Source organism: Bos grunniens, chromosome 2 (assembly GCF_055505025.1).
Source record: "Bos grunniens cultivar Pamir isolate PY7600 chromosome 2, Bosgru_T2T1.0, whole genome shotgun sequence".
Classification (NCBI taxonomy): Eukaryota; Metazoa; Chordata; class Mammalia; order Artiodactyla; family Bovidae; genus Bos; species Bos grunniens.
The window spans coordinates 3,962,770-3,989,994 of NC_141166.1; the positions used below are offsets into that span (position 1 = coordinate 3,962,770).

At 57.1% G+C, this 27,225-nt stretch overlaps 1 protein-coding gene across 7 annotated transcripts; it reads left to right on the forward strand.

Moving 5' to 3' along the window:
• The first annotated feature begins 14,653 nt into the window (after positions 1–14,653).
• On the forward strand, positions 14,654–27,225 carry NBL1 (NBL1, DAN family BMP antagonist). Of its 7 annotated transcripts, none has more exons than XM_086325845.1 (5): positions 15,794–15,954; positions 23,411–24,247; positions 24,525–24,719; positions 24,844–24,955; positions 25,878–27,225. In XM_086325845.1, the coding sequence occupies exons 2-5, from the start codon at positions 24,243–24,245 to the stop codon at positions 26,121–26,123; spliced, it is 558 nt and encodes a 185-aa protein (XP_086181971.1). In that variant the 5' UTR covers positions 15,794–15,954; positions 23,411–24,242; the 3' UTR covers positions 26,124–27,225. The 7 variants fall into 7 exon arrangements, with proteins under 7 accessions (XP_086181981.1, XP_086181971.1, XP_086182012.1 ...); XM_086325886.1 differs by having other exon boundaries at positions 15,794–15,949; positions 23,626–23,652; positions 24,539–24,719; XM_086325866.1 differs by lacking the exons at positions 15,794–15,954; positions 23,411–24,247 and adding exons at positions 16,941–17,100; positions 17,198–17,432.

Sequence of the window (27,225 nt, forward strand, 5' to 3'; positions counted from 1 at the left end):
GCCCAGTGCGTGGCCTGCGTTTCTTTGCCTTCGGTCTGTGAGCAGGAGGTGTCTGTCTGAACTGCCAGCAGCTGTAACCGCCTGGTCGCAGCCTCTCTCTCAGCCTTCCTGGAAGCACAGCCGTGGTGTGTTCCTCCCCGCTCGCCCCGTGAAGTGTAGTTTTCAGAACTGCTTCCACCTCACAAATCGGAGCTTGGAGAGTGCAGTGTGTGAAGATGATGAACATCCAGAGGAGCTGCGCTTGCTCTGGCTGTTAGTCTGTAAAGCCGGTCTGTCGTCCTGACCATTGGACCCGGCCGGCGCATCTCGGCCATGTCTGCTGGGCTGAGGTCAGGCAGCCGGCCGTCTTGGCAGGTAGGGAGCCTCACTGTGCTGGTGGCTCACCCCATCGATGTCACGGTTCCTCTTAACTTCAAGGAGCTTGGCGCCCACCGGCCGGGCCTCGGCACTGGGGGCTTTGCCCCGGGGACTGGGGAGAGGTCTTGGTTTGCGTGGCTGGCCAGAAGGCTGCGTTTGGCGTTGATTTCATCTTCGTGTAGCGCCAGAAGTCCGAGGACAGAAGGGCCACTGCTGCTGGCCCTCTGAGTTTGTCCCTTTGGTTTCACCGCAATCAGGGAGGCTAGACACAAAGCGCGTACTGTAGCAGATTGTTCTGAGAGCATGCAGAGCCTCAGGAGTCAGGCTTTCCTATCTTCTATTAATGAAATGAAGATGGGCAGGACTCGATCCCACTCGTCCCTTTACTGGCCGTTTACGGTGAGCTGAGTACCGTTACAGGCAGGGGAGATAAATGCGTGAGAGGCAAGACTCAGGCCCCTTTGAGGAGCTGAGAGTCTGATGCACAGACAGACAGACTCCTCTGACGTTGGATGAGGAGGGGTGTAGACAAAGGGCAGCAAGAGCGAAGGAGATCCTCGGATGGCCTGGCAGAGGAGGAGGGCATGTGAAGTTGATTGGACCTTCCAGACAGAAGAGAGGGAAGGTAGCTTTTGCAAAGGCTCAGAATCATGGCAGTGTGTTTTTTTGTTGGGGAGCCACCAGGAAGTCAGTTTCGTCAGTGTGCAGGGTCTGGAGAGGTGGGGGGCGCGGGGTGAGCGTCAGGGTAGACTTGGGGTCTCTACCAATGGGGAATGTCGATTAGACAGTTCTTGCGGGTATTGCAGTGAGCAGATTCAAGGCAGAACCACCTTCTCCCTCCTTCCTTCCTCAGCCTTCACCCCAGCTCCCTTCCCAGAAAGGTGTGCTGCGCTCTGGACCACAGCAGGCAGCAGAGGGCCCACCAGCTGTCCAGGCTCCCCTGCTGTCAGCGGGTTTTCATTTCTGTGGATCAGCTGACGCCCACAGGTGGGCTGGACCCCAGGACTGTGAGATCACGGCTACCACCTTCCACAGCCATTCTGCTGTTTCTCGCTTCACCCTCTTCATTCCATGATCGAGTGTGCTCAGTCGCTTCAGTTGTGTCTGACTCTCTGTGATCCTCTGGACCGTAGCCCTCTAGGCTCCTCTGTCCCTGGCATTTTCCTGGCAAGAATACTGGAGTGGGGTGCCCTCCTCCAGGGGATCCTCCCGACCCAGGGATCAAACTTGGGTCTCCTGTGTTGCAGGCGGATTCTTTCATCTCTTAGACTTGTCATCTCCATACTTGCTTTAAAAGTTACTATTTCCCCTGTCCCCCCAATCTTCCCATCTTTATTCAGGCAGAGAGAATAACAGGTCCCCTTTCCAAAAAAGACAAAAGCAGAAAACAACATGCCCACTAATTCTCCAGATACGCCAGGAGGAAACGGAGTGGAAGTGGACGCTGGAGTCCGACTTCTCGCTCTGTCTTATTGTTAGGTTTTAGGCATTTATTTGCATGGATCCCTTTGCCCGGCATCTTGGAAGCACCACCCGTGTGTTTTGAGAAACAGCTCTGGGGGGCAGTAGTTCGGGCAGGGAGCGCACTGGCTGGCTGCTCTCCCTCAGAGCACTGTCTTCCTGCCCTGTGGCTCTGAGCAGAGACGGGCCCCATGCACACTGCTCCATCTCGTCCCGTCTCCCTGCCCCCATCTCACATCAGCCTGCAGAAAGTCCCAGTGCGCTGGCAAAGGCTCACCTTCTATTCCACGTAAAGTTTCATTAGAAACTCACGTCCTCTGGGGCCCTGTTCCCCTGTGGGCTTGTGAAGCTGTTTCCTGCCTGCCCTCCTGGAACCAAATACCCGGGAACCTGTGGGTTTGGGGAGAGAGCGGTGGGGACCCCGCTGGGCCCAGGACACCAGGCGGAAGCTGCAGCGCCCCAGAAGCGGCCTGCCCTGCCAACACACACAAACACACATGGTCTGAACTTAACACTGTGTGATTTGGCCCAGAGCAATATGTATTTTGAACTCATTTACGTGAATGTCTTTGGTGTTTGGGGACCCACTGGGGGAACCTTTATCAGGCTGCATTGGCCTTGTACAGAAGTCTGTCTTTGTTCTGAGAAGTGGCCTCGGAACACACTCTCTTGAGCTATCTCCTGGATTGTCATCCCCTTGCCCATTTCAAAAGATCTGCGGATGCAGTCTTGAAATCCCGCCTGCAGGAGATGCAGACATTGAGAATGAAGGAAATATCTATGTACTTCTGCTTTTCCTTTTCCCAAACCTCACTGTTCACTTTTTTTTTTGTAACCAAGCCATAATTACATTTTACTTGTCGTGGTTCAATCTGATTGTATTGTCGAAGGACTATTTTTGAACCTGTCCAAATAAACTGCCAAGTCTCCCCACAAGGATGTAACCGGGCTGGAGCAGCCTTCACCCCGAGTGGCGGTGGGACAGACCATCTCCTGTTGCGTGCTTTCTGATTACAGAAATGCCAAGGGCTGGAAGGGAGAAAGTGGGAATTCTCAGTACCGAAAGGAATGTTAAAATTAGAATCACCAGCTCATCTGGAAGCCATCACCACTCTCTCTTAAGTGTGCCGCAAGCACCATTTCCCCTCGGACACCACCAGGGGTGATGTCAAGCTTAACAGACCTGGGTAGGAGCGGGGCAGGGTTCGCCGAGCAGCCTCGTGCGGGGCGTGCGGGGCGAGTGTGAGAGTCAGGGTGACCGCTAAAGTGGAAAGGCGCCACGGAGGCGGGGCAGCGGGGAGGAAGAGGCGGGGCTTACACTAGAAGAGCGGACGGGTTCCCAGTTCGCGCTCCACCACTTAGCTGGATGTGACTGGGGGGCGGGGGTGGTTCCTCAGTCTCTTCAAACTAAAGTTTCCTCTTCAATAAAGAGGAAAAGGTCATTTCTACCTTATAGACGCTGGAGGTCAAATGTATACGCTAACAGGAGTATCCAAAAGGGGGTGCTGCTATTTGAATCAGTACAGAGTGCGTGGTGTTACTGGTAGGTAGTCAGGGTGCTGTTCTACAGTGCTGCTGCTGCTGCTAACTCACTTCAGTCGTGTCCGACTCTGCGACCCCATAGACGGCAGTCCACCAGGCTCCCCCGTCCCTGGGATTCTCCAGGCAAGAATACTGGAGTGGGTTGCCATTTCCTTCTCCAGTGCATGCAAGTGAAAAGTGAAAGTGAAGTCGCTCAGTCGTGTGCGACTCCTAGCGACCCCATGGACTGCAGCCGACAAGGGTCCTCCGTCCATGGGATTTTCCAGGCAAGAGTACTGGAGTGGGGTGCCATTGCCTTCTCCGGTTCTAGAATGAAAAGGGCCTAATCCTTGGGCTCAGGGAGTTGGTTCTTAGAGTCTAAGTTAGTGAGATCTGAGGGAGAGAACAGGTATCTCCAATGAGTTCCTGGTAATAAAGAGGCTGAAAATTGTTGGGAAACAATGCATTTTCATGAACCAGTATCAGTGTCTTCATCGCTCTACTCCACCGAGACACACCCGAACGAGCCGAACGAGAAAAGCCTCCTGAAACTCCATCCGAGCTTCTCAAAGACCAGAGTCCCTGAGCACACGGCCTCAGTCTAGACCAAGAGGCGAAGGAGGGAAAAGGCCACTGAAGAAATTCAGTGGGACCCGAGAGCTCTGGGAGCTTCTGGTGCGGTAGGAAACAGGACCACATTGGTCCTAATTCCGCATTCCAGGTAATTGGCTTCAGTTGTGTGATCCTCACTTAAGGGCGCTCAGAGGCAATAGACATAAGTGGAGGAAGACGATGTCAAGAATCCTGGAGGAATTCAGGAGTGGGCAGAAGCTGAGTCCTTAATAGGGAAGAAACTGGGACTAGAAAAAGGAGCTCATTATCAGCTGTCAGTCATCTTTATTCCTGGTCTAGCCAGTTTGAGCCTGGCAGAACGTAATTTGATCACTTCAAATGAATATATAATAATAGCTTGTATTTATTGGGCAGCTGCTCTGTGCTAGTCATTATTCTAAGGCTTTATGTACATTGTGATGCTTACTTTTTACAACAATCCTGTGAGAGAAATACTATTACACTAATTTTATAGATGAAGAAACAGGTTTTGAAAGGATAAGTTCACTTGTTCAAGGATAAACAGCTAAGAGGTGATACAGGCAGGATTTTTACCTGATTCCAGAACCCAGACACTTAACTGCTCTGCTATGCTGGTTGAAAGCTGTTTAAACTGGAAAGGGTCATACATAAATAAACATGATCTGATACAAACCTGATGGAATTAGTTGAAAGTAATCAGAGTCAGTGTCATTGAGTTTAAACTGATAAGAACAAGTTGATCCAATTTGAAATTACCTATATTTGTTAAAAATAATTCCTATATTTATTAGAAATACAATTGTCAATAAAGGAGGTAGTCCTAAAAGAATAAAAACAATGCAATTGTTAATCAGAGCTTCAGGTCAGTATTATTGATGAGTTTTGCTAAATCCTTGCATGTATAATAAAGCATCATGCTTTTATTGCCTGATACATCTTAACAACTAGAAACACTTGAATTCGTCTTATTTATTTTTGGCTGTGCTGGGTCTTTGTTGCTACGCATGGGCTTTCTGTAGTTGCGTTATGTAGGCTTCTCGTTGCAGAGTGCAGGCTCTAGGCATGGAGGCTCAGCGGTTGCAGCTCGTGGGCTCTAGGGCGCGGGCTCCGCGGTTGCAGCTCGTGGGCTCTAGGGCGCGGGCTCCGCGGTTGCAGCTTGTGGGCTCTAGGGCGAGGGCTCCGCGGTTGCAGCTCGCGGGCTCCGCGGTTGTGGTGCCTGGACTTAGTTGCCCCAAGGCATGTGGAATCTTCTCTGACTAGGGATCAAACCCATGTCCCCTGCACTGGCAGGCAGATTCTTAACCATGGGACCATCAAGGAAGTCCTCAATTCATTTTTTTAAAAGACATTATTTGTAGACAGTAACGTGCACCCCCATCACCAGGTAGAAGATGGAAACCGTTTTAATAATGTGCAGTGGTGATATTCACTGCCTTTATGGTGTACTTTTAAGGGGTTAAATTTTTTTTATAAGTTTTGATTTTGATTCTGTTTTATATAGAGAAAAGTTGGGAAAATAATGCAAGGAATTCCTTTGTACCCTTCACCCTTGTTTACCGGCTGCTCACATTGTTTCTTTTATAACTCTTGATGTGTGTATGCAGAGTATTTTTTTGAGCCATTTGAGAGGAAGTTGGAGATATGCCCATTTACCCCTAAATACTTCAATGTATGTTTTCTAAGAATAAGGATATTCTCATATAACCATGGCACAGTTATCAGAATCAGGTGACTAACATCAGTACAACAGTATCTAATCCATAACACATGTTCAGATTTTGTCCGTTGGCAAAACAACGTGTGGTCTGCCTGCCTCCCCGGTCCAGGACCCGGTCCGGCACCGCGCATTTTTCTCAGTTGTCCCGTCCCTTTCTTTAATCCAGAACAGTTCATCAGCTTTTGCTCTTGATCTTGACATTTTTGAAGAGTGCAAGCCAGTTATTCTGTGGAGTGTTTCTCAGTCTGGGTGTGTTGTGCTGCCTTGTAACCAGAGGCAGGCTTGCAGTCCTGGCAGAGGTGCTTCTGAGTCCTTTTCAGTGCATCGCCCCAGGAGGCACTGCTGTCCGCTCGTCTCAACATCGGTGACGTGAACTTTGGGCACTCGGTTACAGTGGTGTTTGCCTGGTTTCTTCCCTGTAAATCTATTATTTTTCTCTTTGGTAATTTATAAATAAGTTGTGAGGCTGTTCCTTATCAAACGATCAATTTTAGCATCCATTGATGGTTTCCTAAAGTCACTATTCCTTGTTATTTGACATTCTCTGAGGAAAGAACTTCCCCTTCTCCCTCATGTATTTGATCGTCAGCTTATATCAGTGTGGACTTGTGGGTCCTCATTAAATTGATTATTAGAATCCATTACTGTCAATATCTGTTATTCAGGTTGTCCAGATTTGTCTAATAGGAGCTCTTTCAATCTGGGGTCTATATCTTTTGGCATCTAGTCCGTTCTTTAAGTATGAGGTAGCCCAGACTCTTCTCTCATTTGCTTGACCCCAGCCGAGGAGTCGGCCATTTCTGCAGGCAGCCCTCATTCCTTTAGAGGAGAGTGACGGTTGGAAAGCAGGATCGGCGAGCGTGCTCGTTGCGGTCACTGCGCCACTGCTCTGGGGCCTCTCGGCAGGTGGAGCTGTGGAGCAGGTGTGTGCGTGGTCTCCTGCCTCTTCTGGTCTCTGTCTGCACGTCTTCCAGCATCTGTCATTCTCTGCTTGTCCATATCTTGTCTGTTGCTTATCTATCAAGACCTAGAGTACGTTTTCATTATCACTGTATTTATGGAATAGTTTCGTCTTTAGTATGTTTCAGTTAGGAAGTTGCGTTTAATGTTTCCCATATTCTTAAAACCCCTAAATTAACTGGCTTTTTAAGTGGGTGGCCCAGTAGGCATTTCCACGGGTCAGTGACTTGCAATTGGAAGAAAGGCTTCCCCAAATTCTGACCACAGAGCATCCTCTGTTCTCACCCGAGCTGCCTCCCTGGGTCGCTGTGTAATCATGAGCAAGCCACGTGATCGCTCTGGGCCTCCTTGTGAGACAGTTGTCACGGCCCCTGCCTGTCACACAGTGTGCATGTGAGGTCAGGCATTCTGTTACTGAGGAGAAAAGTGAAATAGCGAAATGAGATTCTCTTATATAATCAATTGTGTAACAAATTATGATCAAAAGGATCACCCCCCTTTAACCTGGAGGTCGGGCCATTGTGATATCGACTGGCAGACTCTCACAGAAACTAGAAGGCCCAGACTTGACTCCCTCTTCTCCACGGAGGGCTCCCTGGGGGCTCAGCTGGTTAAGAATCCGCCTACAATGCGGGAGATCTGGGTTGGGAAGATCCCCTGGAGAAGGGAAAGGCTCCCCACTCCAGTATCCTGGCCTGGAAAATCCCATGGACTGTATAGTCCTAGGAGTCGCAAAGACTTGGACACAGCTGCGCGACTTTGACTTTCACTCTTCTCTCCATAGTGGACTTCATGGATAAAACCCAAGTTCTGCTTTTTTTTTTTTTTAAACCAGGAAAAGTCCTCTTATCAAGGAGTAGCGAGGTAATTATAGATCTTCTCTTAACCTATACTGACACCTTCTTGAAGAGCATGTCTTCTTGATGGACACAGAACATGTCCATCAGTGTCCACATCTAAGGTTTCTTGACTCCTCCCCTTGGCCCCAGAAGGCAGCCGTGCTTCTTTTTGGCCCAGATCTGTGACCTGTAAAGCCTCGATTCAGCTGAGGAAGGGGGCCCTTGGGGAATGGTTCTCATCCTGCCAGGATCTCTGCCCACACTCCCAGGGGCCTGCCGGCCTTCAGCCTCTCCCCCTCCTGTCAGTCCTAACTCAGTCTAATGCATGTTGTTCCCTGCTCACAAGTCTCCAGTGGTTTCCCAATAATAAGCAAAATATCGTTCCACATTTCTTAGCCTAGCATCGAAGGTCCTTCACCATGTAGAATCCACCTGGCAATGCAGGAGACATAAAAGACGCAGTTCCATCCCTGGGTGGGGAAGGTCCCCTGGAGGAGGGCACGGCAACCCACTCCTGTACTCTTGCCTGGAGAATCCCATGGACATAAGAGCCCGGTGGAACACAATCCACGGGGTCGCACAGAGTCAGACACGACTGCAGCGACTGAGCACGCACATGCCTCAGTCTCCTCATCTGTAAATGGGAGCAATCATGCTGATGCCTGTCTCAAAAGTTACCGCGGGAACGTACGAAGCTCCTTTCGCTCAGTGCCTGGTGGAGAGTCGTCTGAGACTCTATTATTACTGTTGCCGCCTTTGCATCCATTCTCCACCTGGCAGCGTGAGTGCCAAACTGGATTATGTCCGTCCTCCACTCACAGCCTTCCGGTGTCCTCACCCCACTGGGATAAAAAGCCAGAGTCAGCAAAATGGACCCTGGGACCCTTTCCGATGCCACCCTCCTGGTGCCAGCCTCACCTGCCAGTCCACCGGCTGCCTGTTTTTCTGTGCAGTCTTTCTGTCCCCGCTGTGTGTGAGCACACTGGTTGTTCCCGCTCTTTCCCCAGGGTCCCCACAACTCACCCGCCTCATCTCCTTCCGGGCTTTATTCAGCAGGTCCTCCTCAGGGAGGTCCCCCTAGACTGCTCTGGTTTGTGTAACCCTCCCTCCCTCCTGCCCCCGCCCCCACCCCCACCCCACTTCTCCGCTTTTCCTCTCTGGCCTTTATCACAACCCCACAGATTGTATCTTGACCTCCGTATTTTGTTGGTTGTCTGTCTCCTCCCACCAAAATGCAAGCTCCCTGAGGGCAGATATCTTTACCGTTTTGGAGAGATTTTGTTTTGTTTGTTTGCTCAGAGGGTTTTTGTTTTTTTCTTTTTTCTAACTGCCACATGCTTAGTACCTGAATAGAGCCTGGCACATAGTAGGCACTCAACGAATATTCATTGAAAAACTGAATGTTAGTCTATTACCTCTGTTTCAGTCGTGCTTGTTATCTATTCCTGAAACACATTTTTCCTAGGAGTGACAGATGCATTCAAACAAAATATATTTATTTCACAAGCCATCAGTATCCCTTTTGGTGACTTCCTAGAGGAGCTATGTTAAGAAGGATTCTGAGGCTGGGACTTCCCTGGGGGTCCAGTGGCTAAGACTCTGCACTTCCCATGCAGGGGGCCGAGGTTCAATCCCTGGTCAGGGAACTAGATCCCGCATGCCACAGCTGGAGATGCCGGGTGCCTCAACGAAGGCCTGACACGGTCAGATACACAAATATTTAAAGAAAAGAAAAAGCATCCTGAGGCTGTTTCTGGGCCAGTCCAGAAAGCGTGTGTTAGTGGCCTCTGCTGGGGTGCTCTGGAGGTCTGAGGGTCCCGTGTTTATCCAGGGCAGATCAGTCTTTCCAGGTGCTTTCCTTCTGAGTGTGAACTTTCTCAATCGGCCCAGGTCCTGCTCATGCCTCGAAGCCCTTGTATAAGCTCACTCCTCCAACAAGCCTTTCCCAGGCAGACCAGCCCCCCGAGGCCACCACCTCCTCTGAACCTTCTGGCCTTGTGCAGGGCAGCTTCCTTGTCAAAGAACTTTTCCTCTGCCCTCTACTTCCAAGCTCTGTGTGTCTGCCCTTCTTCCTTCCAGGGCAGGCTTATGCTTTACTCTGTCTCCAGTTCCTGGTGCTGTATTAGACACTTAGTAGGTGGTCAAATATATATATGTGTAATAATATGTATCAGTTCATTTCAGTTGCTCAGTTGTGTCCGACTCTTTGTGACCCCATGCACTGTAGCATGCCAGGCCTCTCTGTCCATCACCAACTCCCAGAGCTTGCTCAAACTCATGTCCATCGAGTCGGTGATGCAATCCAACCATCTCATCCTCTGTCGACCCCTTCTCCTCCGACCTTCAGTCTTTCCCAGCATCAGGGTCTTTTCCAGTGAGTCAGTTCTTCACATCAGGTGGCCAAAGTATTGGAGCTTCAACATCAGTCCTTCCAATGAACATTCAGGACTGATTTCCTTTAGAATGGACTGGTTGGATCTCCTTGCAGTCCAAGGGACTCTGAAGAGTCTTCTCCAACACCATAGTTCAAAAGCATCAATTCTTCGGCGCTCAGCTTTCTTCACAGTCCAACTCTCACATCCATACGTGACTACTGGAAAAACCATAGCCTTGACTAGACGGACCTTTGTTAGCAAAGTAATGTCTCTGCTTTTTAATATGCTGTCTAGGTGGGTCATAGCTTTTCTTCCAAGGACCAAACCCTTTTATATATTGTTTTAATCAAGACTTTTAAGGACATAAATACCAAACTCCTTCAAATCAGCTTAAGATTGTAAGACACTGGAGAAGTTCAGAGAGTCCAAGGAAGGGAAATCTTGGGGGGTGAGAACCAAGCCCTCGTCAGCTCCTTCAGCAGGCAGCGTTCTCTAGAATCCTGTCCCTAATGCGATTCAGCTCACCAGCCCAGTCCCCGCGCCTCCCAGTTCAGACTCTGGAGAGAGAGGACTCGACTGGCCTGGCCCGGGTTGGCTGTGTCCCTGGCCCACGCTCTAGCCAGGAACACAGGCTCATGGGGAACACACTTGGCTGCTGGCATTTTGTGCTGGTCTGCGGGTGTGGGCAGAAGCCGGGTCCCTGGCAGTGGGGCTGCACAGATACCCACGTGATGGTCTTTTGCGCCTTCTCTTTCTCTAGTATCCGTGTTCCTAAGCAGGAGGATTCTTCAGTGAATTTATCTGGAGCACAAAAACCTTGAGGGGAAAACAAAACAAAACAACTGTTCTGTGGGATGTTAAATACTCACAGAAGGACCAACTCTCGAGGAGAGAGAAAATTTCTCCTCCTCCTCTCTGTGGATGTGTGTGGGCAGCTGGAAGCTGAGAAATGGAAGAATGGAGAAGGAACTTTATAAAAGAATGGACTTGCCTAACACTGCCCAGCACCCCAGCCCGGTTCTCCGCGCCGACCACAGCGGCAGGGTGGAGGATCCCAGGCACGAGGCCCTTTCCGGACAGCCCGGCTCTGGGGCTGTCAGTTGGAGGTTGGCGGGGTGGGGTGGGGTGGGGGGAGTTCCCCAGGGGTCCGGGAACCCCAGCTGAGGGAGCCTGGGGGTATGGTGGCGGAGGAAGCAAACAAGCAGCAAAGTGAGAGGTTGGGGGTCACCCCCGCCACCCCGGTGCTGGCATTTAGGCCACACTCCTGGTGGCATCGGTGTCCTCATTATTACGATGAGGACACAGCCGTAACCAGCACTGGAGTGGAAAAGGGACCTTCCCTGGAGTCAGACCGACGTGAGTTTCCATTTCCGCTTTGAAATTCCCAAAACTGAGGTCTCCTCTCTGATCCTCCTCTTTTCTTGTCTCCCCTTTCTTAGCCCTCGGCCCCTCCTGTTGAGTTTCGGTTTCCCAACTTACCTACAAAGGGCGTCTGACATCCTCCCACGGGGCCCCACTCCCCGCATTTCTGCACTCATCCAGGGCCAGGTCCACATCTCCCATGCCCCCAGCAGCTTTCCGGGGGCAGACCCCAGAGGGCGTCACACCATCACCACCTTCCGCTTTCTGTGAGCCCACGACAGGGCCCAGAGTCCTCCGGAACCCCCAGCAACGAGGAGGAGCAGGCCAGAGCCTGCAGGCCAGATCTGCTGCTGACTCGCCCAGGGAAACTCGGCACATCCTCTGTGTCTGTGGGAAGGGATAATTCGACTCTAGCAGCTTTCCCTTCCTCCAGGCCAGCTGGGGCCAGGCTCTGGGCTCCACATACACGTCCCTCAGCAAACTGTCCCTGTCAATGTGCACCTGGGCACTATTAAAACTCCTGTTTCGCAGATGAGGAAACTGAGGCTCAGGGCACGCGTTCCCTGGGTGAGGTGAGAGAAAGCTTGGCGCTGCAGCCTGGGTTTGATCCAGGGATTCTGACTCCCTGCACAAACCTCCCTAAAATAGCTTTCATTTTCTGGGGCGTGTGCTATTTTCCAGGAACCGTGCCGAGTACTTTGTATCCATTTATCTCCTTGAGTCCCGGCTCCTTCTCATCATAATCTACCTCAAACGTCACCTCTTTGCCATGTCTTCTGAGTCTCATCCCTCGCCCTGGCTTGGTTATTTCCTCTCTAACAGTTGGATTATGAGAAACCCATTCTTCTGCTTATGCGTACCCGCTCTGGCTCCCGGTGGCAGAACTGAAGCTTCCTGAGGCCTGCGACCTTATTGGTCCAGCCCGTCGTCGTGGCCCTGGCACCTCTGTGCCTGTCTGGCACACAGTCGGCACCATAAGTATTTGCTAAATACATCAGTGAGTCCCAGCAGCGCTGTAGAGGACACGCCGTTACCAGCTGCGTGTTGGAGGGAAGGAAATCGAGGCCCAGACAGGAAACAACCTGCAGAGCTGCTGGGTGATGGAGCAAGGATGCAAACCCAAGCAGGAAGCCTCCAGGACCTTCCATGACGATCCCTCCACGGCCCCTCCCACCCACACACTTGGACATGCGGACACCCTTGGTCTTTATCTTGCAGGAGACGGAAGGACTATGGCTCTCTCGGGCCCCGCTACCAACCTTCTGAGTCAGCGGGCCAGCCTGGGAAGGAGGGCCCTGGCTTGCTCTCCCTCTCTCTCCGGGAGAGTGCAGGGCTTTGGACCCCTGTCGAGGCCAGGCTGACGGGATTAGAGGAAACAGCTGGCCCAAGCCTGTGCCCTGTGGGAGGGAGCTCACATTCCCGGGACTCCGGGAGGGGAGCAGCTCCCCGTGGCCCAGTCACATTCCAGGTCGGTCATTTTCCTGAGCCCAGATGTCTGCTAATGAGCTGGGGAGAGAGGCTTTCAGCCCTCTACCCCAGAGCTGGGCCCCGCATTACCTCGGCCCCAAGAGGCTGGCCCAGGGCCAGCAGGCTCTGGCTGCAGGCCTGTGCCCGGTGCCAGCCAGGCCTGTTGAGGCAACTGGCATGAGGCTGCCAACCAGGTGCATCTCCGTGCGCTTGGAGACTCTGACGTGACAGGTTCTGCCTTTCCCACTGGGGCCCACCACCCTGGGTCTTAGCGGTGCCTGAGGCAGTCAGGAGCGGGCGGTGGACAGAGGAGCATGGGCTTTGGGGTTGGTGGGTCTGGGCCCACCACCCTGGGTCTTAGCGGTGCCTGAGGCAGTCAGGAGCGGGCGGTGGACAGAGGAGCATGGGCTTTGGGGTTGGTGGGTCTGGGCCCACCACCCTGGGTCTTAGCGGTGCCTGAGGCAGTCAGGAGCGGGCGGTGGACAGAGGAGCAGGGGCTTTGGGGTTGGTGGGTCTGGGCCCACCACCCTGGGTCTTAGCGGTGCCTGAGGCAGTCAGGAGCGGGCGGTGGACAGAGGAGCATGGGCTTTGGGGTTGGTGGGTCTGGGCCCACCACCCTGGGTCTTAGCGGTGCCTGAGGCAGTCAGGAGCGGGCGGTGGACAGAGGAGCAGGGGCTCTGGGGTTGGTGGGTCTGGGTTCAAGTCTGGACTTTGTCCATCACTAGTGGTGTGATCTTGGGAGGGTAACGAGGCTTGCTTTCTTTCTTTTTTGTAACTAAGCTTTTGATGCCTTGATTTTTCTCATCTGTAAAATGGGAGTAATAGTAGGATTGTGGTCAGGATTCCATACAGTAAAGCAGGCGTGGTGCTTAGCATAATGCCTGGCACATAGTGATAGCTGTTGACAGTATTAGCAAGTCGCCTCTGTGACCCTGTGTTCACAGGGTACCCTGTAACTCCCTTCAGGTTGAATCCCTGGCTGCTGGAGCTGGATTCCGGCAGTAGCCTACCTGTAATTTGCCAGTCTTTACCAGACGGCTGCTACCTAATCTCAAACCCCATGTCCTTGACTAGATGGTTGGGTGGCTGAACTGTCAAGGGCTCTCTGTATCATTTGACAAACTCATTAGGCTACCCAGTTTGCTTCCTGCAGTGGATTCTTACAAAGTGCGCTTCCCTGGTGGCTCAGACGGTAAAGAATCTACCTGTAATGCAGGAGACCCAGGTTCGATCCTTGGGTTGGGAAGATCCCCTGGAGAAGGGAATGGCTACTCACTCCGGTATTCTTGCCTGGAGAATCCCATGGACAGGGAAGCCTGGTGGGCTACAGTCCATGGTGTCGCAAAGTCAGACATGACTGAGCGACTAACACTTTCACGTACAGAGTGTAGACATCCAATCCCTGCCCCACCAGGGGTCCACATGGAGAGTGGCAGTGGTGAGCACAAAGGTCAGAGTCTCCTGAGTGCCTACTGTGTACCCGGCGATTAGGCTAGAACCCGTGAGATGTGTTCCTCCAACAGAAGGTCACTGGCATTCCCTTTACCGAGTGACTTTAAGCCAGTCTGTTAACCTCTCTCTTGGTCTTGGTTCTTTTCACTGATGAAATGGGGACAATAGTGTTTATTTCATAGATTTATTGTGTGGGTGGAAAGTGCTTAGAATGGGACCAGGCATTTGTATAGGAAGGTGCTCAATATGCCTGAGTTGCTACCAGTGCTATTACAGTGATCTTCCTGGGAACACTTATGGGGGATAACATTTCCTTAATTCAGCCAGATATATTGTATCCCTGTTTGCCAGGCCCTGGGGACACTAACATAGGTGATCCCTGCCTTCAAGGAGCCCACGGTCAAGTAGAGGAAAGAGATCTACTCAGCTGGTCTAGAGGGAAATTATCAGGAACAGAGGTGTGTATCCTGTGCTTCCAGGATCACACCAGAGGAGGGAGGGGTTTATGCTCCTTGGGTCTTGGGAAGGCTTTCCAATCTGGGTCTTGAAGAGTGTCTTTACTAGGAGATGAAAGGAGGGGAAGGGAAGCCCAGGCAGAGGAAACAGCATAAGCAAGAGCTTGGAGGCATGGAGAGGCAGTGCCCAGTTTGGAGAGGCGGACAGGCCAGCCTGCACCATGGAGTTAGCAGCAGCCCACTGGAAGCCACCAGTATGCTCAGCAACCTGTGACATCGAATGAGCTGGGCGGCTTCCATCTGGGAGCTTCCAGCCAGGCTACGGTGAAACGCACCCACACCAACCACTGCAAAAGAACGCAAAGCCCTGCAACTGGATCTGTGTCCTGAGTTACTACTTTTCAGCAACAAAGCTATTTTTCCCCCCACTTTATTGGCGAACGTAACAATGAGGGCACGACGGAAACGCGCCCGAGTGCCCAGGTGCAGCCTGATTCATTGGGTACCCTTCCTCCCCCAGGAGCTGACGCTGTGCTCATCCCAGGAGCCAGGGAAGTGCGTCCACTTGCTGGCGTTCGGCATGGGCCTCCTCGGGACTCTCAGACCCTTCTCTGCACACGTAAGCCAAGTGTCTGGAGCTGAGGCAAGGCCTGGCGGAGGTCGGGTGCCACCGGAATCGAAAGAGCTCAGACCGGTCCCGGTCGCGCAGCTGGGAGCGGGTCGGGCTGGGCGCGCGGCTCGCGGGGCTGGGGCGCCACGCCCTCGGAGCAAAGCAGCAGCGCCTGCTTCCCAGAAAAAGGAGCGCCCCTCCATCTTTGTCACCCGGAGGCCCGGCGCGGCCCGGTGGCCCCGGGCTCGGGGAAAGGGAGGCGGAGAGCAGTCCGAGCGCGGAGAAATCCGGTGGAGGGTGCTTTAAAGGAACGATCGGGGGGCGCCGGGCTCTCGGCCCCGCCTCTGGGGCGCCCCCCGGTAGCTCCGCCGCGCCGTCGGACCGCGTCCGACCCCGGCCCGGGGCTCGAGGGCGGCGAGGGGAGAGGGGGCCGGGGCGCGGGCGGCCGAGGCGCCCCCTCCTGCGCGCCGGGAGGGGCGCGGCCCCGGCGCCCGCCCGCTCTTTCTTTCTCGCGTCCCTCCCTCCGCGGCGCCCGCCCTCGCTCCCTATTTGGAGCGGAGACACCCCTGACGTCGGAGCCGCTCGGCTCGCCGCTCCCCCGCACCGCGCGCCCGCCCGGGGCCGCAGACGGCGCTAGCGCAGCCCAGCCGAGCCTCGCGGGGCCGCCGCCAGCCCCGCCGGCCGCCTCCTCGAGCCCCCCGGGGGCTCCGCGCCCGCCCGCCGCGGCCCGCAGACAGCCCCGCAGGACCCGGCGGGCGCGCCGGGCTCCCCTCCGCCGCGCGCGGTAAGTCCCGCCCGGGCCGGCGCGCGAGCGCCCGGCTTCCAGAGGCTTCGGCCGCGGGCGCAGCGCCGCGCGCCCCCGGGCAGCGTGCGGAGGCGCCGCCGCAGAGCCCCGGAGCCCCGGGCGGCTCTGAGACGCCGGGGCCGGGGGGGACGCGGGCGCGGCGCGGGGTCGCTACGGAGCGCCCCGGCCGCCCCGAGCCGGTCCCCCCGACTCGCCTGGGTTTTCCATCTCTCGGTCGGAGATCCGCGGCCGAGCGAGGCGGTGCGCGGCCGAGAGGAAGCCGGGCGGCGGGTGGAGGGCCGGGTCGGCCCGCGCGGGCGCCGGGGCAGCGCCCGGAGCTCGGCCGCCGGGCCCGCGCGTCCCCCGGCTCCGTCCCGGGGCCTCGCCGCGCCGCGAGCCTCTCCTCTCCGGGACGTTGCTGCCTCCCTTCTGTCTCCGGGCGTCTGTCTTCCCGTCTGGCTGTCCCCGTCTTTCGATTTCCGTTCCCCTCGCCCTCCGGATCTGCCCCTTCTCTCTTTTTCTCCCCTTCTGCCCGTTGCCCGTTTCCCTGGGCTGGTGCCTGCCTTTCTGTCTGCCCCCCGCCCTTCGCCTGCCCCGCTGTTGGAGTCTCTCGCTCGCTCTTTCTGTCTCCCCGTGTCTGTGCGTCTCCCTGGTGCCCCCCACCCTCGAATTCAGACATTCCCCCCACCGGATCGGAGGCCCGGGGCCCCCAGCGGAGTCCGGGAACAGTTTCCTAGACCCGGGAAAAGGAGCGAAAGCCTCCCCCCACCTTCTGCCTGCCCCCCGGGGCCGGGCTGGGGGTCGTCCCCCTGGAATTGAGTCAGGGGCAGGGGAGTCGGCGTTCCCGGGGGCTCAGTTTCCTTGAGTTCCACCCCCGCGAGGCGGCCTGGACAACTGGGCCGTGCTGCCGGCCACCTGCCCGCCCCGCTGCCTGGGCGGGGCGGTTCGGATCTTTTACAAGACGCAGCAGAGGGGGCAGCTGGCCGCCTCGGCGTGGCCTGGGGCGCGGGGCGGAGGGCGGAGGGCGGAGTGTGGGGGTGGTGGTGGCCGGTACCCGGGGACAAGGGCACATTTTCAGCGTTTCCGAGGTCCTCACCCAGCTGGAGGACAGCAGCCTGTAACTCCGGGAACCCCAGGAAAACAGAGGTCAGGGCCGGAGGCCAAAGGCTGGGCTGCTGGCCGGGGGAGTGGGGGTGGGGAAGCAATTTGTCAACAAGGAGCCCCTCACCCTTTGTTACTGTAGCAACCACCGGCCTCCTGAAACTCCTCCAGATGCTGGGGCTGCTGCTTGGGTGTGGTTTGCCGGTAGTTGGGGCCAAAGGAAAGGCGAGGCTGGAGCATCGGTGACCCCCCCCACCCCCCGCGGCACCCCCTAAACTGGACCTCCTTCTGCTGGGCCTGTGTGCTGCAGGAGGGGGCCGGGAGGATGTGCGTTTGCCCGCGGAGCTATCTTCATCCTTTTAAAGTGAAATTTCCAAGTGAGTTAGCGCCTTCTCCCCACCCCCAGCCCCTGGGGTCGCAGGCGGTGGGGCGGGCGGGGACGCCGGTACCCGCTGCAGTGGGACTTCTGCCGAGCAGATGTCTAGGCGGGCCCTGCAGCCGCTCATTAGCATCGATTTGTTTTGGAGACAGTTTGTGGCCAGGAGGGTCTGCGGGCAGGAGGGCCGTGGTCTGGGTTGGGGTGGGGGCGTATCCAGGGAGGTGGAGCTGCCCGGCGGCAGGCAGGACTCCTGGGCCTGGGCCTGGCCCTTCGTGCCCCGCTCCTCGCCGGAGGAGGGGTTTCGAATGTGCTCTGCCAGCGCTGACGGTAGGAAGGAAGCCCCGCTGCGCTGCCGGGGGTCATGGAGTCACAGTGGCTCTAAGCAGCGTGCTGGAGCTGGACTCCTCTTGAGACCGTCTGCTAAGATAGGCTCTGCCAGGCCCTGCTTCCCATTTCACGGGACCAAATGGGAGGCTGGGGCAGGTGAAACCAGCGACCGTGGTCTGGTCCCTAACCGCGGTCCTGTCCTGCCCCCAGGCACCCACAGTGAGGCAGAGGATGAGCTTGGGCCCGATTCTCTCCCGGACGCCAGAGAGGGCCTGCTGAGCAGATCAGGGCGGGGGGTCTGAGCCCTTCAGTGGCCCCATTCGAGGAAGTCCCGGCAGGCACTCCTTCCAGGACCTGCGGTGGTTACCTCGCCCTTGCTGGTCACCCAGCCTAGGGCCGCGGCCGGGAACGCCACGCCCTCCGCACCCGCAGCGTGCGCGGCTGCCGGGCCCCGCCTGTTTTCACCGAGTTGCTGGTCTCTCGGGGACCCCGGCCCTTCAGCCAAGGGCGCAAGGATTAGAGTCTGAGCGGGATCTTGCTCTCAGCTCCCACCCTGGCAAGCAGAAAACCCTCGCCCAGCCGTCGTCTCCTCTGCTTGAGTTTCTTCCCCTAAATTCAGTTCCTTCAAGGCAGACACAGCCCTGGATTTAGATATTCTGGGACCCGCTAGGGATCTACTAGGAGGGACGGGTGGTGGGGAGGGAGGCAGAAGGGCGTGGGCAGGGTTCAGAGAGGGTGAGCAGCCCAGAGTGACTCCAGGCCCGTGCTCCCAGGGACATCTGCTGAGCACCGCCTGTGACGGGCGCCCTCTCCCGAAATTTCCGTGCACTCTGCCGATTAACTCTCACAGCTGCCCTAAGAGGTGCCCCCATCTTGCAGATGAGGAAACTGAGGCACAGAAAGGTCCAAGTGAGGGAATTCCCTGGTGGTCCAGCCGTTAGGGGTTGGTGCTTTGATCGCCAGGGGCCTGGGTTCCATCCCAGTTCAGGGAACCGAGGTCCCACAAGCTGCAGTGACCAAGACAAAAAAATAAAAAAGGTTCAAGTGGGTGAGCCAGGGGTTGAACCAGGGTCTGTCACAGCCTCAGCTGTGAATGGAGGAGACCAGACCCTGTTCGTGTGGGTTGAGGGGGGCACAGGGGGAGCAGGAAACGGGGAGGGGTAGAGAGACTGGGGGCATCCGGTTTGATCCATTGGAGAAACAAGTCCCCACAAACCCCACCTGCCTTCTGTGCGAATCCCGTGTCACCTGAGCCCACAGGGAGGAACTTCCAGCCTTAAGTGGGAGAGGTTTCCAGAGGAGGTTCCAGAAAGCAGAAGTTGGAGCTGGGGAAAGGCTTGCCTTCTAAGGAAGGCTTTGCTGGCCCTGCGTGTGTGTGTCTGTCTGGGGGTGAGTGGACCATCGGACCAGTACAGTGTTGGATTACCTGGCCTTAAGGACCCTGAATGTTCAGATTTATCCAAGAGAGGAGACGGAGAGGGTGATGGCTCACTTGTTTTGTGAAGCTGACTCTGCTCTGCACTGGGTGCTCTACATTGAAGGGGCAGGCCAGGGGTCTTCCTTGAAACCTGAGTCCCTCTGGGGAATTTAAGGGTTGATTGCAGGCACCAGCCCAGGCAGGGGGGTGGGTGGCTGCTGTCAGCCGTGCTGTTCTGGGAACCCTTCCCTGGGGAGCTGGGGGCTCCTGACCTGACCGGGCCTCGGCTCCATGTGCGACCGGGCTCATGTGCCTGGTCTGGACTGTGGGGTCAGCGTATCCAGGGCTGGGCCCTGGATGCCTGAGTTGCTGGTAAGCATCTTGGGGAAGATGCTGGGTTCTGGAGGGTGTGAGGACCAGCAGGCCTGACTTGGAAGCCGGCGTCCTTGCTGCCCCAACCCCATCTTCCCCAGGAAGCTGCCAAGGCAGGCGCCCTGTGTCTCTTCACTGCCCTTGTCCCCGAGTGGGAGACACAGGCTGTCACTTCCTTGCTCCGTGCCTCAGTTTCCATGCTCCTGGGGCAGCCTGTGCCCCCTCCCCTCCCCCAGGGAACCTCTCCCTGTGTTTCTGGCAGCCTCAGATGTATCAGAGGTTGGCATGAGGCCTCTGGGGATCCTGAGGGCTTGCATCTGGGAGTGGACGGTGGGGTGGTGAGAGGGGACGCCCTAACTGTGGCCCCCCAACAGCTCCGAGGAAGGCTGGAAGCTCCAGGGAGCCAGGGTCTACCGTGGCCACACGCTCGTCTGCAGGGGTCCGGAGTGGGATTTGAACTCTGCCCTATGGGGCAGCCCAGCTTCCAGCCCTGGCCGTGGCTGAACCCCAGAGAGCCGCTCGGCCTAAGAGACACAGCCTCAGCTGCTGGGGCGGGCGGGGGGCCCTGGCTTCTTGCGTGTTGCAGACCGTTCCTCGTCTTCCTCTTTTGTGAACCTTTCCGGGTTATCCTGCTGTCTGCTTCATACCTCAGCTTTAGTCAACACTGGTTGTGTCAGTCAGCTTGAGCGACTCGTAATCTCCTAGTGCCTGGGTTTCTTCATCTGTAAAATGGGGAAAACACAGTATCTATTTCCTAGAACCGAATAAATGAATATGTGTATATATATGTACATATATGTGTGTATATATAAGCCTTAGAGGGCTTCCCTGGTGGCTCAGATGGTAAAGCCTCTGGTTGCAATGCAGGAGACCTGGGTTTGACCCCTGGGTTGGGAAGATCCCCCGGAGAAGGAAATGGTAACCCACTCCAGTACTCTTGTCTGGAAAATTCCATGGATGGAGGAGCCTGGTAGGCTACAGTCCATGGTGTCTCAAAGAGTCGGACACAAGTGAGTGGCTTCACTCACTGTAAGCCTTAGAACAGCGCCTGGCCCACAGTCAGGAGCAGCTCTAACTACAAGAAGGGGTGTGCTGGGCTAATACCCACAAACCCCTCCTGGCCTTACTGTGCTGGTAACTATACTCCCGAGTTCAGTTCAGAATTGAGACTCTCTGTCCCCCCACCCCCCAGCTGTCTGACTGCTGCTCTCAACAGCTGCTTCCTCATCACCCACCTCCCTCAATCTCCCCTCCAGGCTCTGAACCCCTGGGGGCCCCCAACCTCAGTGCCCTCTCTGCCCTCCTAGACGGTGCTTGGGAAACCAGCGTCCAACTGCAGAGAACTGCATGGTCTAGAGGAAGGACACTCCTCGGCCTGACTACTGGGGGCCCTGGGACCACCCCTCTGCAAAGCACGGGGGTCGGCTTGGGGGACCCCCTTCCCACTCTGACATTCTGGGCGACCCATGACTTGTTGTGTGAGCCTCGGGGCAGGAGGAAGGGATGAGACCCTGGGGGAGGTTCTTAAGTCTTCAGGAAGGAAGGTCCGACGGTTGTATCAAAAAAAAAAAACAAAAAAAAAAACCAAACAACTGAGCTGCTGCTTAAAAAAACAAAACACAAGCCAAGGAAAAAGCTGCTAGCCAAGAGCTGACCCCAGCGCGAAGTGGGGGGGGGGGCAGCAGGCGTTCTTGGGGGCTGGGTGGGAGGGCAGGCTCCCTGTCTCCTGGCCCAGCCCAGCCCAGCCCAGCCCAGCCTCCTTGTCAGCCCCCGGGGGAAGGGCACTATCCTGAGTGGGGTGCCTGCTGGCTGCTCTCATCGCATCCTGGCCGTGGTTTTCAAGGACCGGGCTCCGCTCCTGTCGTGGGGCTGAGGGCACTGGGCAGAGAGGTGAACTGTAGCCCTGGACCTGCGCGGCTCCTGGTGGGGGGCCCTGGGGCTGGAGCTTAGGAGGCTCCTGGGCCGGGCTTCTGCTGGAGCTTAGGGCTGCTGGCTCAGGGAGGCTGAGCGTGGCCGGGCCGGGGCTTGGGGAGAGGCCGGGCCGGGTGGACTGGCTTGGAGCACCCCTTTGTGGGCCCAGCTGTGCCCGAGATGGGGTGGGGAGCTAAGGGAGGCGGCTTCTTCCTCAGCGTTTCTCCTGCCTTCTGGGCATCTGCTCCAACCTGACCCAAGGGACCAGTCCTCACCCTCCAGGGTGGCGGGTCTCCTGAAGCATCGTTATCCCACTTTCGCTGTACCTTGTTATGAACCTCATGCCCATCTCAATCCCTTAGTGGGGTCCTGGCCCCCAGCCCCAGTTTCAGCATCTCCCCATCCCAGCCCCAAACCAGCCCCGTGCTCACCTCCGCACGGCTTCTGTTCTCAGGCTTCACTCCTAAGGGAGCCTACCATCATTCCCTGCCCGCCTGACCTGGCCTTGCTGAGGAGCCCTGCAGGGCTCAGGCATTGGACAAAAGTCCCTGGACCTTTCTGAGGTCTCGCCGGGGAGCCTCAGGGATCCCCTTAGGTAGGCCTCCGCCGGCGTGCTAGGCTCAGGCCCTGACTCAGAGCCTAGGTCCCTGGGGATGGAAAGGGAGTTGGTGGGGGTGACGGAGCCTCCTGGGTGCTAAGCGTGCTGGGAAATTGGGTCACCAGTTAGGAACACGTCCATTCTATTTTCTCAGGTTGTGGTTGCCCTGAAAACACGGGCTTTGCTGTCGGTCTAGGGAGTGAGACCGGAAGTGTGTGGGCGAGGGCCTGGGTCAGGACGCAGACTCCCCGGGATGGGGCAGACTGTCTGGGCTCGCCTCCCACCGCTCTGCCCGCTGCACCCCTCCCTGCTGGGCTGGGAGCAGGGGTCCCCCGGGCACTGGGATCCAGCGAGATGGGACTTGTCTCTGCTTCCGGGGACCACGTGCAGGGATAGGGGGCAGGATCTGAGCTGAACTTGCTCAGAGCCCTGTGGAGGTGGTCGCAGCCCTGCAGGGGCCCTCCCTGGAAGCTCCGTGGAGCCCGCCCAGAGGGTCAGCCTGCAGGAGCCAGCAAGATCCTCGAGCACCTCTCACTTCCCGGCTTTTCACCAAGTACCTGCCCCTTTCAGCAGAAAGTGGGCCAAGGGTAAGGGTGGTTCTGAAGGACGCGTCTAGCCCTTGGCTAGCCTGACTAGTACCGGGCGTCCATGGGGCCGAAGGGACCGTACTTGGCCCTTGCTCCCAGTTCAGCCCCACCCAGGCCCCTCTGGGGACTGTCCCGAGGCACAGAACCCCAGTTTGACTGAGCCAGACCACTTCTTAAGCCCACCCTGCGTATCAGAACCACCATGGAAGCTTGTTGAAAAAAAAAAAAAAGGCACACCCCACCCAGGAACTTCCACTCCACGAGTCCCCAGGGAATTCTGATGCACAACCAGGTTTGAAAATCAGCAGTCCAGAGCACCTCACTCGTTTTACAGGTGGGGACCTTGAGGCTGGAGTGTCCAGGGTCTCACGGCACACGTGCCCTTTCCCCAGTGTCCTGCCCCCCAGAGGACCGCCTTGTAAGCATTGGCCTCATTTCCGAATGTCTCTGAAGCTTCGCTCCTCCACGGTTTTTGCAGTGGGGGTGTGGGTGAAACCTGCAGAAGATGAAGCTGGGGGACACTGGGAAAACCCCCCTGAGCCCGCCCTTCGGACACACGCGCTGCCCTGCAGCGCCCTCTGCTGGCAGATTCTATTATCGCCTTGGTGCCTCGCTCCAGGCAATTCAGAGGGTCAGGCCCTTGGCTTGGATTGTCTCTTGCTTGCCTCAGAGGGTAGAATGATGTGTGTGTCGACTCTGGACTTGGAGCATCCAGAAGAGAAATACAGTCTAGTTCGGGTTTTTTTTTTTTTTTTTTACCCGAGGTTCAGCCAGCCAAAGCGGCCCAAGATTTCACAGTGACGCGGAGACGCTTAGTTTTCCTGATGCCGGAAAGCTGACAGCCACGGTGACAGGAGACGTGGCCCTGGACGACCCACAGCAGCGCAGTGAAGAGGGAGCCAGGCACAGCTCAGGGCTCAGCCGGGGGCTTGCAAGCAGCCGGGTCTCGTATGAGCCACAGTCCACTGTCACACGGCAGCACCACCACCTTTCAGCCCCCTTTTTAGTCGAAGAAAGTGAGGTCCAGAGTTAGAAAGTAATCTGCTCGGGACTTCCCTCACGGCCCAGTGGCTGGGCCTCTGCACTCCTAATGCAGTGGGCAGGGTTAGATCCCACTTGCTGCTGCAATGACCGAAGATCCTGCATGCCCCAACTCAGCCCGGTGCAGCAGATAAATACATGAAGGTGAAAAGTAGCTCTTGAGAGCCCCTTGGACTGCAAGGAGATCCAGCCAGTCCATCCTAAAGGATAGCAGTCCTGGGTGCTCATCGGAAGGACTGACGCTGAAGCTGAAACTTCAATACTTTGGCCTCATGATTGTGAAAATCTGACTCATTTGAAAAGACCCTGATGCTGGGAAAGATTGAGGGCAGGAGGAGAAGGGGACGACAGAGGATGAGATGGTTGGATGGCATCATCGACTCAATGGACACAAGTTTGAGTAAACTCTGGGAGTTGGCGATGGACAGGGAGGCCTGGCGTGCTGTGGTCCATGGGGTTGCAAAGAGTTGGACACGACTGAGCGACTGAACCGAATTGACTGAAAAGTAACTTACTTTAAAGATACAAAGCAAGTTATACAGATGACTAACACGTATGCAGTGCGTATTATCCGCTGGTCTCTCCGCTCAGAGCTTTCCATAAAATGCCTTATTTAATCTCCACGATACGTATTTGATGCTCGCAGTGTTAGCAGCCCCAGGTCTGAGGTTCCTACAGGAGAAATAACTTGTCCAAGGTCGTGCTTGGCTAGGAAGCGGTAGCGATAGGGCTTGAACCCAGGGAGTCGGGGTTGGCGGGCACACTTGTACCACCACTGCTGCCACCCTCTGCCCAGCCTCCTGGGCCCTGCCGGCCTCACCTGCGGTCTGTGCTCAGTCCTAGGGCTCCAGAGGCCACGGGCATGATGCTGCGGGTCCTGGTGGGGGCTGTCCTGCCCGTCATGGTCCTGGCTGCGCCTCCGCCCATCAATAAGCTGGCCCTGTTCCCAGATAAGAGCGCGTGGTGTGAGGCGAAGAACATCACCCAGATCGTGGGCCACAGCGGCTGTGAGGCGAAGTCCATCCAGAACAGGTGGGATCCTGGGGTGGGGGCAGCGGCTAGGCGGGGTCCACACAGGGGTCCAGAGGGGAGGAAGGGACGGGCTGCCCACGCCTGACGCCGCTGCAGCGACATGGACAGCGGTCTCCTCTCGCAGGGCCTGCCTGGGACAGTGCTTCAGCTACAGCGTCCCCAACACCTTCCCGCAGTCGACCGAGGCCCTGGTACACTGTGACTCCTGCATGCCGGCCCAGTCCATGTGGGAGATCGTGAGTACAGCCTGGCCGGCCTGGCCTCCCCCGAGCCCGGGCCCCGCGGGTGCGGGGCTCAGGGCTGCTGCTGGGGGCACTCGCATGGTCCTTGCCACCTGGGGGTTCACACGTCTGATGACAGCACCTGCAGGAGAGGAGCTCTTTCTGAAGCTTGCTTCTGACATCAGCCGCTTGTTGACATCCTCTCGGGGGCATCCTGCTGTTAGAGAATGAGACCCAGATCTCCGCGTGCCCCTAAGGCCCGTCCACAAGCCGTGCTCTGGCTCACCAGTCCTCCAAGCTTCCTCCTGGCTCTCTCGCCTCTGTACCAGCTTGAGCCTGACACCAACCCACCGCCTTCGGTCTCTCATACCTACTTGGCTTGCGGTCGCCGCAGGGCTTTTGCACCTGCCCTTTGCGTCCAGGAAACAGTACCTGGGCTTAGACCAGAGGTTCAGGGGAAGTTAAGTGGGGAAAGTCTGGGGCAGCGGAGAGCAGGGTGGGTGGCTGAGGCCCTCCCAGGCAGAGGGAACGGCATCTGCAAAATCTCAGGCAGATGAGGCAGCAGGGAGCTGGCAGGAGGAGGCAAGGTCCAGGGCGGGGGCGGGAGGTCTGCGGCAGGCGGCCTGTGAGGAGTCAGGGGCTCTGGGCCAGGGCAGTGGGAGCCCTGGGGGCCAGTTTCAGGCAGGGCGGGCCGTTCAGGGGTCTCCTGGCTGCCTGGGGCTGGGGAGGAAGGTGGCAGGATGTGGGAAGACAGGCCAGGAGGCTCCTGCAGGGACTCACCCCCTCGTTTCCCCCGACTGTGCCCAGGTGCCCTGGGGGGCTCAGGCTTCCGGGATCTCGGGTGATTCTCGGTCCTGTGATGCGGGTTGCCCTTGGGGCCTCCCTGCCTGGCCCCGGCCCTTGGAAACACCGCTCCTCTTCCGTCTGCCCTGCCCAGGTGACCTTGGAGTGCCCCGGCCACGAGGAGGTGCCCCGGGTGGACAAGCTGGTGGAGAAGATTCTGCACTGCAGCTGCCAGGCGTGCGGCAAGGAGCCCAGCCACGAGGGGCTGAGCGTCTATGTGCAGGGCGAGGACGCGCAGGGGGCCCAGCCCGGCGCCCACCCCCACCCCGGTGGGCAGACCCCTGAGCCCGAGGACCCCCCTGGGGCCCCCCACGCCGAGGAAGAGGGGGCTGAGGACTGAGGCCCCGAGTCTTCCTCCCCTCCCGCTCCCTGTGGAATGTGGGGGTCTCGCCCTCCTGGGGAAGAGTTGGGGAGAGAGGCTGAAGCCCCCTTTGGCACTGGATGGACTTGGATTCAGACGTGGACTTGGAACGCTTCCCGGTTGCCACGGAGATCTGAAGGGGGTGGGGCTGGGGCCAAGCTGCACAATTTAATATATTCCAGAGTTGGGGGCAGGGGCGGAGATCTTCAGGGCTCTTGTTCAGGGCGAGAGGTGCTCTCTTCCTGACTGCCTCTGAGATGTGTGCCCTTGTTTGTGGCGGGGAGAGGGGTCTCTGGCTAGGCTGCTGAGTTGGCGAGGCATTCCAAACTGTGCCAAGGCCCACCGCCCCCCGTCCCCAGAGCAGCATTTCCTGGTGGCACTGAGGTGGCCCTCCCATGGTTAGGAGTCAGGCCTGGGCAGGCCCCTGCTGACTCCTGGCCCTGGAGCGGGGAGCCAGGCTCACTGGCTTCCTCGGCTTCCCTGGGGGTGGTGGGACCTTCTGGGCGGGGGGAGGGGATGACCCTCTCCATCAGACAGCGCCCCTTCCTCCCCACTGCCTCCCTCCCGCCCGCCCAGATCTCAGTGTCCCCCACATGCTCCAGGCCCCTCAAAGTTGATGGAGCCAGCCTCACCCTCTTGGGGAACCCTGTCTACACATCTGATGCTGGGGAGGGGTCTCCCTTACCTAGAGGGTTCCCAGAAGGGATGTGGTGGGGCGTGGACTCGGGGTGAGCCTCAAGAAGCGAGGGAGAGGAGCCACGAGGGCTCATGGGGCGTCCCGTGACCCCGAGGTGCTCCAGCAGCCCGGCCCTGTCCCCACCTCCCAGCTGCACTTTAGCCCCAGAGGGGGCGGGGTTCCCCGGGGGGGTGCGGGCAGGCGGGAAGGGAGGAGCCCCCCTCAGCACCCACAGCTGCCTGCATCCGCTCTTCTGTCCCAGGGCCTCTGCCGGCCCCCCAGCCCCCTGCCAGGGGGAGCCCCGGCCCTCACGGCTGACCCGACAAGAGCTTCTGGAGCTTGTAACCAGTAGACTGTCTCCCTGAGGGACCCTGAGTTTTCTCGTGAATAAATTCCTTCAATGCC

Excerpts from the sequence above, each read along its gene's own strand:
- NBL1 (XM_086325896.1), top strand. The coding sequence starts at position 17,533 with ATGTCTAGGCGGGCCCTGCAGCCGCTCATTAGCATCGATTTGTTTTGG. Across the intron at positions 17,630-24,538 it reads GCAGGAGGGCCGTGGTCTGG|AGGCCACGGGCATGATGCTG; the intron begins GTTGGGGTGGGG and ends CTAGGGCTCCAG. Across the intron at positions 24,956-25,877 it reads CCCAGTCCATGTGGGAGATC|GTGACCTTGGAGTGCCCCGG; the intron begins GTGAGTACAGCC and ends TGCCCTGCCCAG.